At 40.7% G+C, this 15,358-nt stretch overlaps 1 protein-coding gene across 1 annotated transcript; it reads right to left on the reverse strand.

Annotated features, from left to right (window-relative positions):
- Positions 1 to 7,224: 7,224 nt before the first annotated feature.
- On the reverse strand, positions 7,225 to 15,087 carry LOC112541015 (clathrin heavy chain 2-like; the record flags this gene model as incomplete). The annotated part of the gene is given in 9 exon segments (XM_025168616.2): positions 7,225 to 7,384; positions 7,478 to 7,655; positions 8,225 to 8,341; positions 8,459 to 8,528; positions 8,531 to 8,616; positions 8,694 to 8,808; positions 9,571 to 9,720; positions 13,395 to 13,626; positions 14,968 to 15,087. Coding segments are annotated over 9 exon segments (1,206 nt in total), but the record flags the coding sequence as incomplete, so codon positions are not given.
- Between the last annotated feature and the right edge of the window lie 271 nt (positions 15,088 to 15,358).

Raw genomic sequence — 15,358 nt, forward strand, 5'->3', positions numbered from 1 at the left:
TGCTCAGAAACAATGTGATCTCAGAAGAAATGTAACACATAGCTTGTTTCTTATTAAGGGAAGAGATCTATTGTTTCAGGACCTTCAGTCTCTCCAGTGTAAATTCATGCTGGCCCTCACTTGTTCACATCAGTGACGGGAGCCAGCACAGATTATGCCATGTACAGAGCTGACACCCTCCTTCTGGGGAGGGACTATTTTGCAGGAAAGTGCCATGTTCTGTTTTTTAATCTTAACTATAATACTGACCCCTCAGCTCCATCAAAAGAGTTTCATGAACAATTATCACTGGACGGATTATGGTTTGAGGTCAAACAACAGTTCTGGAATCAGACGTTTCCGTGCCATTCGAGTCACCTTGTTGAAATGGGATGGCTTCCGTCAGGCTAGAAAATCCTGGCTCGGTTAAATGAAAACAAAGAGGAGGAAAATATTTCTGGCTGCTCAGAAGTCTGGTTCCAGTCTGTAAATCTGTACAGTGCCCTCTCTAAGCATCCTGCTTTCTCTCAGCATAAAACATCCAACGCACGCTGTTTGATTTAAATAATAAAGCTGAACCAAGGTTGTTTTGTCTGCTTTTTCCCTTTCCTCTCTGATCTCCTCACTGAAAAATGCATAGAAGGCAACAGATGTTTCAACTTTGTAGCTTGAACCTTTCTCGGCTGTTTGAAGATTTGATGTAACATTCTTTGAACATCAGTTTCAGAGACGATTCTCTTAGTAACGGTTGCCATGCAGAATTCATAATTAAAGAAGATTCTAAGAGGTGATGGTGAGTTTTGTAAAATTGTATTTCATTAATTTGTTTAAAAGTATTTAATGTGATGAGAGAGAAATGGTTTTATTCACGTAGAAGAGGCTCCTTGTCACCTCTGCCTACTGGGGATTAATCAAGCAGACACATCCAGACTTTCCTATCAGGAAGCGTTGGAAAATGTCGAAGATGATACTTGCTATCTATTTATTAAAAAGTATTTGTATTATAAATAATTGATATATCACAATCTGCAGCTTAATTTATTGGAGTCAATTGATTAATCCTAAAAGGTTAATCAAATAAATGGTGCATCCTTTTGAGTAATTAATACACTATTAAACCTTGGCCACAATACAGATCTAACTTGTTTTAGTGAATGCTGATAAAAATAGCTAATCTGAATTCACTTTTCTATACAATTCTTTGGTGTTGGTTTGTTGGGACTGTCCCTGGGTGTGTTCGATTTGAAGGTAGGACTACCAGACCTGGGCTTAAAAAAATCCAGATTGGGTGGAGATTTGGCCTTTTGCAGTTTCCTTCCTATCTTTCACAATGGAGGTCTGAACATTCATTCTTCAAGGTTCCAGCTTCCTCTGCAGGTTTTGTAACAGTGTCCTGAATCACGGACTCTTTTGGTCTCTCACGCTGGTGTTCTAGGATTTTCTTCTTTTCTGTAATGGTTTCAGAATTTTAATTAGTGCTCCAAAATCTGTGTACATAAAATTGTGATGGGTGAGGTCTCTTCAGCTGGTTCTACTCCTCAAGAAATGTGCATTCTTTTTCATGTTTAAGATATTTGTTTGGGAGTTACCCAAAGCTGTATGTCCAACCTACTTTCAGTGTCTGACTCAACTTTTTTTTAGCTCACCACCCCATGCAGAGGACTAACCTTAATAGCCCAATTTGAGTGCCACGTACTGAGTACATATATGAAAGAAGCTTCCATGCTCAGGGTTTCCACTTATATAGAGGAGAGCAGCAGAAGCACAAATGAACTGCTCTTTCTGTATTTAGGATACATCTGGTCAGAAAAAACGTAAGGTTCTGGTGCAAAGGGCTAATGAAAATGCAGGTACATCTATAGAAACCATACAGAAAAACTTCAGATGACTCCATGTGAATGTCTTAATTAGAATATGGGGGGGGGGGTCTCTCAATGTACTAAAAGAAAACATGGAATGTATAAAGCATTTTTAACAAGAAACAATGTCCACTGGGTTTACTCAGACTGACTTCCAAGTAAATAAAAATAGGGCTTTCAGCTTTAGGTGGCAATGAAACAGCCAATCTGCAGCATTAAACAAACCATATTGGGGACTTCCAGAGGAAGAAATGGCAGACTGAAGATGGCTCTGCGAAAAGCAGAGCTGATGACCATGGCAAAGAATGAAGAGCCAGTCAGTAGAGTGGTCTCTGGCAGGTTTCGAGCACTGGGAGACAAGGGAATAGCCATCTTGCTGAAACTGTGGTCAGCATCTTTAAAAGGACACTAAGTTTGCATAATTCATTTTCTAATCACATTTGGAAATTGCTTATTAACTACTTTTCACCTATTAGAAACCTTTGGATTAACAAGTCTGAAAACACTGGGTGAGTCTGCCTTCAATCCTTAATGAAAGAAATTTTAACTACAAGTTTAAGAACTGAAAAAAATTAAAATAAACAGCAAAAAGCTAATTAAGACTTTGATTTTAAAAAGGTATAAACGGATTAAGGGTCCAGATAAATTTGAAATAAGATTTTGAAATTAATTATAGGAATCCTTCCCATGGGAAAGTTGACTTATTTTGAACATAAAAGAGATAAACAATTTCAAAAAATGGACACTAGAGGGAACTAAACATTTTAATTAAAGAGAAGAATACATAAACCTGATTAACAGTTATAGAATGACACAAAATATTATAACATTGGAAATACTGAAGGATACTTTTGAAAAATGGAATCAGAAGTTAATATCAAAAATGTCAATAGCAATGTTTGCTTCTATGGATAGATTGTGTCCAAAAGATAGTTTGGAAGAAATAGCAGAAAGAGGAACCAGTTTTATCTGACAAGTTTTTATCTGATAAGACAGAGACAGAGTTGACACTGAAAGTGGATCTACAAATGAAAGGCTACAAGAATGACATGGAAAAACATGTTTCATTGGACGTACAAAGAAATCCGTAGCTTGGATGAATCTTATGAGAAGGGATGAAAAAGAAATGAAAAGAAGTCAAGTTCCATGGGATTACTTGAATGGACTAAAGATTAAGATTGTTAGAAGTAAAAGGAAGGAATATACAGTTACTGTATATATAAAGCTTTATTTGATCACGGTTAAAATAGATATGTTATTTCTGGCAACTCTTAATGGACCTTTGCTGACATCACGACTGAAATGACAATGCTTTATGGATTTGTTTATAGATAAGAGATGGGACATGGGATGAAGAGATAATTGGTTGTAAATTAAGAGGAGGTGAAAAGTTACTAAAATTGTTTATACTTGTGTTGAAGGTTGGAAGTCACTTCTTTATATATTTTTCTTTTTCTTTACTATATTTGCATCTTCCTTCCTTCCTTCCTTCCTTCCTTCCTTCCTTCCTTCCTTCCTTCCTTCCTTCCTTCCTTCCTTCCTTCCTTCCTTCCTTCCTTCCTTCCTTCCTTCCTTCCTTCCTTCCTTCCTTCCTTCCTTCCTTCCTTCCTTCCTTCCTTCCTTCCTTCCTTCCTTCCTTCCTTCCTTCCTCTCTCTTTCTCTCTCTCTTTCTCTCTCTCTCTCTCTCTTTTTGTATTAGTTTTTACTATTCTGATTATAATCTTTAATAAAATTATTAAAACGACCCCCATGCAAACCATATTAAAAAAAAAGCCCCAAAGTTGTAAGGGGCTCTACGTACAAGAAACACCAGCTCCATGCCCAATCTTTTTCAGTCCCACTGCAAGTTATACACAACAGCCATCAGCAATGCGCCACTAGCAACAGCAACAGAAGCAGGAACAATAATAACCAAGTCATGCATTTAATTGGGGTCTGTTGATTTTTTTTCCCTCTCAAAGCTACAATTTGTGCTATTTGCTCTTTCATGGAAGGCAGTGGTTTCATTTTATATCTGTGTCTGACTCAGTGACTTTTCCTATAGTGGTGGTTGATTGCTACTGTTTTTCTTGTATCATTAGGTTTAAATGAAGGGCAATTTTCACTGATAAGTTAGAGGCTTGTGACTATATAGGGATGAGAGGGCTGATGCTGTGCAGCTTTCCTCAGGACAGCACCTTTCTAAGGGATTGGATTACAACTCCCATGATCTCTGACCGGCCATGTCTTTCTAGACCTGATGCGTTCTCAGGTGTTGGACTGCTCTTTCATCCTCCTCCAGCAAGCCATACCTTTCCAGAACAGATGTCCCCAGCCTAACACCCTTCTGAGAGATTGTGCTTTGCTTTCATCATCCACAGGCAGCCTCAGTGGCCTAAGGAGAGTTTGGCTTGATAAATATTCAGATGGGAGAACACCAGGGAATAGAGAGCTGTAGGCTACGTTGGGAAGTCAAACAACATTCTGGAAGAAAAGTGATGACAAACCATTTCTGCAGTTTCTTTCTGCCCAGAAAACTGTGTGCTTGAATCTATGCCGTCATCAGAAGTCAAGTTCAATTCAAAGGTGTTATCTTTTTAATGAAGATCTAATTAACCTCCATGACTGCAATACAGAATTGGTACATAGATTCACACATGCCTCATACCATTATTCACAGTTTTTCCAGAAGCAGTTTTACCAGTAAATGATACAAATAATAACCAGTATTTCTGCTTTATCTTTTCACATGGTTCTTAGACTAGGACAGAGTGTTTCGTCCACTGTGTCACCACATGAGGGTCAAGGCCAAGTTTGGGTTTGAACCTGGATCTCAGGAGTCCTGGCTCAAACTCCTACAACTACACTGGTATGCTTCGGTTTAGAATGCACTGAAAATATGGAAGTCAGCTTTCTAGTATCAACCCATTGCTTTGTTTTTGGCTTTATAAGCAATACAATGCTGGCCTTTGCAACAATTAATTCATAATTCCCACAAGACAATAAATTACAGTGACCCCTTCCAGCCATTAAGATTCAATTCATCTTTTCCTGTCACTTTTGTCCTCTTCTCTCTGCTGTGGACACAATTCATACATGGAGTGACCGTTAACCACATCCAATACTTCAACAGAGAAAATTATGGTTTCACAACTGTGACTGAATTTCATGTATGGCGAGGCACAGGAGAAGCATCTTGGGAATCTAATCTAAGCAGACAGATTGAGGTCAGATAGTCAACAGACATAGAAGGGAGAGAAGAATAAAAGAGAAAGAAAAGCTGAAAGAGAAGATGGCAAGTCCCTGGAAGGTTCTTCTGTCCCCTTTTCACTGCACAACAATTTAGTCATGGGGCATGGGGCCACAGCCAACTACACAAAAGCAGCCAAGAACTCCAAGCACAACTTCAGCAAAAGGCCCATAACAATGGCATTTAAAATATTCAGAGCAATACCATAGATGCTATTTTCTTGTCTTCTAGAACTTTTTGACTTTTTCCAATGTTTACATTCACTAAGCCAAGCAGTAACTGCCAGTAAAGGATGCTAAAGATGTATTATTGATAGTGGTCAAGAGGGGGAAAAAACTATTAAAATATGGGTTTAAGACCTGATATCTAGTCTGTATTCCCTGCATTGAAAGAAATGGCTTTTTCAGTTTCAGCAAGGGCATCCAACCCTGAACCTCCACAATCATATCTGTACAAATATTGAGGAGAAGCAAGCATATTCTAATTTGTTTTCTCAACTCACCAATGCCTGTCTGGGCAATCTCAGGAGAGTCAAGATGATCTGAGCTCAAGCTCAAAGAAAGCCTGAAATTACACCTTTGCTATTGATTTAAGTTAAAAAGAGTCAACTTCTGTTTCAATTTTGGGGGATGTCATCTTTGGCTTTCCTTATTTTAAATTTTTTATTAGGATCAGAGGCTCCAAATGATGGAAAGGGTTTGGGGCTTATCTGAATTTCAAACAGGACCTAATTCAGGGATTCTTCAGAAAGATCCTTTCTGTGAGTTGCATGCATACTTGATAATAATAGCAAAAACCTGATGTTCTTCAGGTGACAGTGCCCTTCTAGGGCCAAAATATTCCCATTTTATTTGGAAACTACCAGCTGTATCCCAGCTGCAGACCTTTTCTGCACTACAGCCATCCTCAGTGTTATATGAGAGATGGGCGGTATCTAAATTTGAAATATAAATAAATAAATAAGTGACTCACAGTCCTGTGCTGGACCATGCCCATCAGGCATGATAAAGACTTTCCCAAAGTGCAATTCCTTCTTCTTTAAAAAATAACGTTTGTAATTGCTTAATTTTTATTAAAATGGTATGTTCCAGCCAGAGGGCTCTTTTATTCTGTAACATGAAGAGTAGGGAGCTATAAGCAAGCCTAGTTATCTTTCCCCATGTCAGCATGATGACTTTTTGTTATCCCCTGCTTAACAGTTAAATCCATCCCCCCTTTTCATAGCAGTAGAATCTCTAGGCAGGAGCACAGATTTTACTCAATAATTTGTTACCAGTACAAAAGAAGCTTCTTCGAAGAGATAAAATGGAACTGCCTGCACAAAAGTTGGGCATTTTAAGAGATTTTTTGAATCTAAGCGCTATCTGCCAACAGCAACAAGCACACTGATTGTGACCTTGCTGGAAGATCAGCCATATATGTCTGTGCATCAGCCATACAACATACAAAAAAACTGGCTGGAGATGCCATTATACGTATGAGGGGACTAGTTTTCATTGCACTCCTATTTTGAGTATCTCTGACTAAAACTGCAACTAAGGGAGGTGCATGTGTGCTTCTTAATAACCAGAAAAACCCAGGGAGATAAGATTGAAGCAGCCAGGTGCTGATTCTGTTGTGGTAAGAGCAGCTGTTCCCCCAGCTCACTGCATGGATGACATATGGATTTTAAAAAAGAAGAAGGGAACTTACCCCCCCTTTTTATTTTTTGAATGTAAGAGTAATGAGCAAATCATGATGCCAAGGGCAGGAAGGGGAAGGTGGACGCTAGAAGCACTTTTTCCAGGGACGCAGCATTCCTTGAAGCTAAGGGACCTAGTTGGCATAGAAGACATAGAGGGAATAGAGAACACCCTGTATGGGGCCTCTAACCCCATAAATTTTATCCTATACATGTGCCTTTTCCTTCCCATAAAATCTATCCCCTGTACACATTTTACTTAGAGAAATCTTCCTCTTCTCCATAGCTTTGTCCTCCCCTGCCCTCCCCAATTAACTCTCCAGGTGAAGGCAACAGACATTGTTTCCTATTACTTCTCATTGCATATCCCTGCTTTGGACAGTAAGACCATTTCTCCGGTTTCTGGCTTTCCCTTTCTTCAAAGCCCCAAAAGTCCACATGGGAGAGAAGACGGTTCATGATAATGTAGTGTCCTGTCCTCACTATCCAGTTCACAAGTTATTCCACAGGAACGATTTTCCATGGGACAGGACTCTGCCCCACCAACTGCAGTATTCTCTGGGAAAGGTAGAGGCTGGTGGGGTGGTGGGACAGATACTGGCCCAGGGCATAGGGGCAGATGGAGATGGAAAGGACCTGGGAACGGGGGAGAGAAGAGAGCTTAAAGTACTTCATCAAATTTTTCTCAATCCTGTCTGGCTCCTTTTCACCCATATTGCTCTCACTCACCTTACCACTGTGGCCAACACCCAGCAGGCGATGGGGCCTACCGTCATCAAGGACAGTGGCAAAAAGGATATCACAAGTCAGCTGGATGTGACAGATGGCTTGTGCTGTCTCCACATCCTCAAGAAAGAGGAAGGCATGTTTGGTCAGAATCACCACCACACCCAAGTGGGATAGGAACCAACATGAGGAGAATCAGATAGGGGAAGTCTAGGATCAGATCCATCCCGGTATCATACTGGTAACTTATACAAATATTATAAAAAAGAAGTCCTTCCAATGCCCTGGAATCTCACAACAGCAAGAAGGCATGTCTACCTCTTCTGGGGCAAACTGATAAACTTGCCATCCTCCACTGCAATGAGGCAAGACACAACTATGGTGGAAGAGCACTTTGTATTCTACCTGTCCATAGTCACCACTGACCTAGGGACTCGCCATATAGGCTTGGAATGTCCTGGCACAGAAAATCAGTGGGAAACGTCTGCTGAAATTTCAGGGGTGACCAAGCAGTTCTCTATCAACAAGCAGGTATAGACCTGCAAATTTTATATATCTCCTTCCTCCTCCCATAAATCTAATGGAAGCAGGAACGTGCCAAACAACAATTTACACAATTTGTTCAGGCTGGATTTCATTTCTCTGGGTATCTAACTTTGTGCAACTATTAGCATTAAAAAAAAAAATCTGTGAAGATTTCCTGCTATATACAAAAAAATCTTTCTTCAAGACTAGAAGAAACAACTCACTTGTATCACACTGCGGAAATCCCCTTGCCAAGTCCCCTTGAAAGACAAGATGCCATGGGCACTAAGCAGGGCTGCGTTGTCTGGCTGGTGGGGGCCATGTTCCACCACATGGAACTGAAACACAAGCATGGAAAGAGGACACAGAAATGGAGAATCCTGGCATAATGGCGCCCTTATTCCTGCTTAAACTTGATGATTTTTGCTTTCTTCCCTTTGTCTGCCCATACCTATTTGCCCAGTCCATTCCTTCTTTGTCCACACCATAGCCAAAAGAGCTGTGGAAGGCTTGGGATTCCTGGAGAACTGTGTCGGGCCAAGGCCACTGCTTGGGCTTCTATGACCTGAGACAAGAAGCCTCCTTGCCAGTAGAAAAGGAAAGGAGAAAGAGATTGGGCCAGAGCTGCTAGCCTGTTCATGGGATGAGCATCAAGGCAGATTACCCACATGTGTGGTCGGAGGATTATAAAGCCTCAAGCCCTAGAGCTGAGAGCGCCATCCACATGTGACTGGCGTCCTGTTGGTATCCTAGCACCTCCGTGACACAGAGTCGCTCATGCAGGCTGAACTGCCATCTTGATCTTGTGCCTTGAAGAAATGGGATCAAAGTTTCCAGTCATCTCAAATGGACTACATGAGAGACCATTATGAGAGGTGAGAGACGGTCAACTTTTTTTTGGTGGTAGGTGCAGTGGACACATTTTTACGTTTTAAGAATGCTTCTGTGAGGCTTATACAGGGCCCAGAGACATTCTTGTAAATAGAGATGCTAGAATCTGGCATGTTGCTGAATGCCAGTTTTCCATGTTTTTAATTAACAGAATTTTTTAAACAGTACAATCAGGTTTGTCAGTGAGCTTTGGAAGCAACATAGGGGGCATCACACTGCCTGTGTCTACAGCACAATTTGGTCTTTTATCTGCTTTTAAAGATTTCCCTCAAACAACATGTCTATAGCAAATTTCTTTCCCAGAGCAATCTTTTTTAGGTGGGTAGCCACACAATTCAGTGTTCTGATTAATCATTTCCAGTCATCCGATGATAATGTGGGAGGGGAGCTCTTGTGATTTTGGGGGCCATTTTGCCATTGAATTTTGGGAGAGGGATACAGGGTACATCATATATGGGATGCTGGCCAAGCTGCATGTTTTGGAAGGCCGCCATCCCCATAGGAGCCCAACAACAATTTCTATCTAGCTGTCCAGATCTTCCATGCAGTCTGGGCCAGGTTGTTTATTTTAACTGGTTAGCTGAATAAGGCATAATAGCTGGATTCACAAACAAATCACATTTTGGTTTTAGCATAATACATGAGTTTAGACTCTACCTCAGTGATTTGCTAATATTTACATTTCATGGTCCTGTGGAAAATGTCTTTCTCTGTCACCACAGCCAGAGTGTCTGCATTAAGCCACACCCAGTACTCAATTGGGTGAGCAAATTCCCACGGGTGCTTTAAGGCACGCTGATCCACATCATAAACCTGTGCTAGCAGGCTTGCTAGAAGGGAGAACATTGTTAGAAGGTTACAGTAATGAGAGCACATACATCAGCTGACCTTTGAGTGATTTCTAAACATGGACAATGCAGTCTGCATCACTGAATAGATTTGTTTCTTTTTGCATCTGTCAGACTGAAGGAGCCCTCTCGCCTAATAAAGCAGACAAATGTCATGGATGAAGACTAGGGGTTCAGTATCTCACCCACAAAGAGCCCCAGCCAGCTTTAGAAAGAGGAGAGAGAGTTGTGAGCTCGTGACTAGAAAAAGTGACTAGGAGAACAAACAAGACTTTGCAAGAGAATTTAGCAGAGAGGAGCAGAGCAACCTTCATAGACTGAGTAGCAAGGTGAGTTTAGTGACTGTGTGTCAGAGCTCGCAACTTTGTTAGAGTATAAAATAGGTGCCAGTTTTGAGGTCAATAGTTCCTGAAGGGGAAAAAAAAACTTTTTTATCAAGATAACAACAGATAACATTTTGAGAAACTACATTATAACAAACCACTGGACTGTGGGGGTATCCATCCAAGAGTCCATAAAGAACTCAAAGGTGAAATTGCTAACCTCCTAGCAAAGATATGTAACTTTTCCCTCAAACTGGGCTTAGTGCCAGAGATAGTCAATGTGACACCAATTTTTCAAAAAGACCCCAGGGGAGATATAGGAAATTATAGGATGATGAGCTAAATGCTGGTTTCATTGGAAAAATTAATCAAAGAAAAACAACCCTGATAATGTAATTGTCTAAAGCAGTGTTTCTCAACCGTGGCAACTCGAAGATATGTGGATTTCAACTCCCAGAATTCCCAGTCAGTGCCTTCAAAAGGACGCTGGGTTTGCATACTTCCTTTTCTAATCATTTTTGGAAATTGCTTGTTAACTACTTTTCAGCTATTAGGAATCTTTGGATTGACAAGTCTGAAAACACCAGGTGAGTTTCATTCAATCCTTAGTGAAAGAAGTTTTAAATACAATTTTAAGGACTTAAAAAAAACAATCACTTTTTTTTAATAAACAGCAAAAGGGTGATTAGAACTTTGATTATGGAAAGTTACAAATGGACTAAGGGTCCAGATGGATTTGAAATAAGATTTTGGAATTAATTAAAAGAATCCTTCTTGTGGGAAAATGCTTTTGTTTTGAATTCTCTTAAAAAAACATGATAGGATGAGACTTTGAAGGTTGGACACTAGAGAATCCAGAAGGAACTACAATTAAAGGAGAAAAACACTTAAATTTGACTTACTAATACAGAATGAAGCAAAATAGTTTAACACTGGATATACTGGAGGATATTTTTGAACAATGGACCCAGAAGTTTAAGAGTATCTGCCTCTATAGATAGAGTGTGTTTAAAAGATGTTACGAAAGAGGAACAAGTTTTACTAGACAAGACTGAGACTGATCTGAAAGTGGATTTAAACATGACAGGCTACAAGAATGATATGGAAAAAGATGCTAGACTGGACATACAAATGGAACCAGCCAATGTCTCAATAATTAAAAGGGATATACAAATAACAAACCAAAAGAGTGACCTGGATATTTTTCCTATATTGGATTTACAAAAGAGGCTAGCTAAAGCTTTGAAAACTTTTGTGAGAAGGGACAAATTAAAAATGAAAAGAAATCAAGTTCTTCTATTTGAAGGGACTAAAGACCAAAATTGTTAGAAGTAAAAAGAAGTAATATAAAGTTGGTTTATTTGATCAAGGTTAAAATAGATATATTTTTGTTTCTGGTAACCCTTAATGGACTTTTGCTGATCAGGACTGAAACGATGAAGCTTTATGGATTTGTTTATAGATAAAAGATGGGATATGGGACAAAGAGATCATTTGTTGTAAATTAAGAGGTGATAAGTTACTAAAATTGTTTATAGTTAGAGGGAAGTAATTTTTTAAATATATTTATATTCTTGATTTAAATTTATATTTTTAATTTAATTACTATTAAAAAAGAAATAAGAAACAAAGTCTCGCAAGGATCTATGTTGGGACCAATGTATGTTAACTTATTCATAAATTATCTTGATTTAGGGATAAACAGTGAGCTGATCAAGTTTATGGACATCGAACTATTTAGGGAAGTGAACACCAAGAGTGATTCTGATGAGCTCCAGGAGGATCTCTTTAAACTGGGCGAATGGCCAACCAAATGGCAATTGCAATTCATTTCAAATCAGCATAAAATGATGCATATTGGTGTAAAACACCCTAAGTCCACATATAACCTGAAGGGTTGTGAGTTCCCTGTAGCTAACCAAGAAAAAGATCCTGGGCTCATAGCTCATTTATGAGGTTGACTCAGAATGCAGCAGTTTTGAAAAAGGCAGACTCCATACTGAATTATTTTCCATTACAAAATAAACTGAAAATAAAAGTGCTAACAGTTCTGGGTGCCACATTTGGAAAAAGGATGTAATAGGGCTAGAAGGTACTGAACAGGGAAACCAGAATGATCAAAGGTTTTTCTGAAGGTTGTAGAATTTTGAAATAAGCACTACCATAAAAAGGTAGCGCTTATTGCTCACTGAAGACTGCCATTATAGTGTAAAAGAGGGCAACCAAAATTGTCAGCAATCTCTCACATTTTCCTGATGATTAAGGATTAAAATGTCTCGGACTTTGCAGTTTGGAAAGACACTGACTAAAGGGGGACATCATTGAAGTGTAAAAGTCCTGCAGGGCACAAGAAAGTGAGTGTAAGAAGACTCAGAAGAGGCAAAAGGAGACACGGAACATATTAAACTTATGGAATTCACTGCCTCACAATGCGATGAAGCCATTAACCTGGATGGTTTTAAAAGGGACTTGGATAAATTGATAGAAGGCAGGTATCAAGGGATATTGATTTGGAAGGCTCAGGGTTACTTCTGGATTGGGGGCAGCATGCCTTCAAATACCAGCAGCAAGGAACAACAGTGAGACAGGGATACATCTCTATCTCCACCTTGCATCCAACCCACAGACATCTGGTTCATCACTTGAGAAACAAAATGTTGGATTAAGATAGGCCTTAGCCTGATCCTGTTCTTATGACTGCTCCTTCTGAGCCTTCCAAATGTTCTCTTCAGTTAATGGACCAAACTATACACGTCACACAGCCAATTTGCCCCCCCCCCCGACCCAAGCTAAAGTACTGTCTCAGTGTTGATCATCAGACTAGCCTGAGTTACCCGGTTACCATTACAACTAGTGTTGTAATGGTAACCGGGTACCGTCAATCCAGTCGATGTTTGCATGTAGAGTGAAAGTGGTAGTAATGTTGTTTTGCTCTGGCCTGCCCCAGCAGGGCTACTCTTATGTTCATTTGCTCCAGAAGTCACTCCAAAATGAATATTCAAAAAGTGTCAAGGATTATAGTTGTCATGAACAGAAGATGAAGCCAGACAGAATCTTATCCTCTCCCCAAAGAGGCTTGTTTTTATCCCCAAATGTTCTTCTAAGCATTGCTACCACTTTCCTTCATCTAGCCATTTCCACCAAAAGGACTGCTCGTTATTTCAAGCCCAAGACCTGACCGCAGTTTCACATTTCCACATCCTCTCTCTTCTATACTGAGTGGACCTCGAGTGCAAGTTTCCTATGACATTTTCTCTTAATCCTCATCTGGATCCTATCTTTACCCTTTCTTCAGCCCAGTTTTCCAGTCACCAAAATGCCTTTAGTCAATACCTCTCACAGCCAGCAGCGGGTGACTGGGATTAGCCAGTGGCCCCTGCACTTCATGTACTGTCCAGCTTTGGGGAGCCTCGCCTTCCTTTGGCGATGTCTGGGGATCCAAGAGAGCGAGGGAATGCCAGGAGAAGTCCCCAGGAGGGCTGTGGCGCACACAAAGGCGAGAGGCAGAGGAGAGGGTCACATGGGGATAGGTGATGTATTCTGGGACGATGCCATGGGCCTGAAGCTGCAAAAAAGGAAAGTGAAATTTAGAGAGCCTTGCTCCAGAGTAAAGGTTCAAAACCTATAAGGCTGCTTCATAAAACAGTCTACGGAAAAGAGGACTGGCAGCCAAGCACCAAAATGAAGTCTGGAGCTAACAATGTGTGACCATGGTTTATGGTTAAGTTTGTTGTGGGAACCCAGCTAGTGAGTAAGAACTCAGTGAGAACAGAGTGTGTTATGTGAATATAATCCATATTTGTATATATATATGTGTGCAAACATATATATTATACACACATACTTAAAACACATTAATTTCCACTTTTTCTTTTTATCACTCAGATTTGAGGAGAAAGTACTGTTCCTCTTATTTTAATGACCCTCCACAGTCAACAGCAAAGTCTGCGCATCTACAGTGAAAGTGCATCTATAGATCACTAATACATCTATAGTGAAAGTAAAAGTCTATATGTTCATCTGTAAGAAAGCCTAACTGGGATTAAGATAATCTGTTCCCATTACATTTGCACAGAAACCCAGCCTTTATGAATACCTAGGACCCGCTGTTATTTCCCGTAGTCCTTTTCTCTGCCTTATAACAGAAACAAGATTTCCTATGGAAATCAACAGAGGAATCCAGTGATTTACAATAGCCGTGGTTAGCCAGAAATAATCACTCTACACTGACAAAGAACAAAAGTTCAGTTTGGTTTTCTTAAAGAGGAAAAAACTTCTGAAGTTTCTGAATGTCCTAAGTGCAAGATCATCATGCAAGTTAGGGGTTGGAGCCTCAGATTTCAGCATGCAGTTCGCTGCTGTTCCGGGCTGCCCCAGGACAAAGCGACCAGACTGACCTTGCCTGCAGTTTAGGGGGTCTTCGGCCGGGATGGGCAGAGAGGGAATTTGGACTAGAAACCAAATCAGGCACCTCCTAACCGTCAACCTCTAATCCATTTCCAGCTATTTGCTGCACTTTATAATATGGGAATAATCCCCAATATTTCTACTAACATATATATATAAAAAAAGGCATTCCCCCTCCTCCGTCCACTAGAAGCAATACTCTGTTTATTAATCCGAGAATTCTTAAAAATCGGGATTTTCCCAGGGATTTCTGGGCAATCCATGAGCAAACTTATTTTCGTTCGAAGGCGATATCTGCAAAGAGCCCAAAGACTTCCCGCTCGGAGGAGGCGAGTCGATTCTCTCCCTCCCGCTAGGCGGGAGATTGCTCCACGCCAACACAAAGCGGCTCCGGAGCTGATCTCCTGCAACAACCCGCCCGCTCCTGGGAGCAACGATTTGGTTTTCCGCAGTTCTCGTTACCGGCCTAGCTACGTTAAAGCTGAGGGCCGCGACCGACCTGAGTCATCACCTCCACGCGCACCGCGATGCAGATTCGCTCATCGCGACCGTGGGGTGCCGACCCAGCTGGCAGAGAGACACCGAAGCGAATGCTAGTTTCAGGGCAGGGGGTGGGTGATCAAACTCTACTGCATAGACCAGTGTTGTCCAAACTTGGCCACTTTAAGATGAGTGGACTTCAACTCCCAGAATTCCCCAGCCAGCATGGCTGGCTGGGGAATTCTGGGAGTTGAAGTCCACTCATCTTAAAGTGGCCACGTTTGGACAACACTGGCATAGACTATGAGGACTACCTGGAACTGGGAGGCGAGGTGAGGCAGTGCTCCAACAAAGGCTGCATTCACACAGCTCGACGGAGCTGCCTGTATCCCCCTCTCCTCGTCCCTTTT

This window comes from Python bivittatus, unplaced genomic scaffold (assembly GCF_059951505.1).
Source record: "Python bivittatus isolate LINGU-HERP-01145 unplaced genomic scaffold, Pbiv_v1 ctg000080_np1212, whole genome shotgun sequence".
Lineage (NCBI taxonomy): Eukaryota > Metazoa > Chordata > Lepidosauria > Squamata > Pythonidae > Python > Python bivittatus.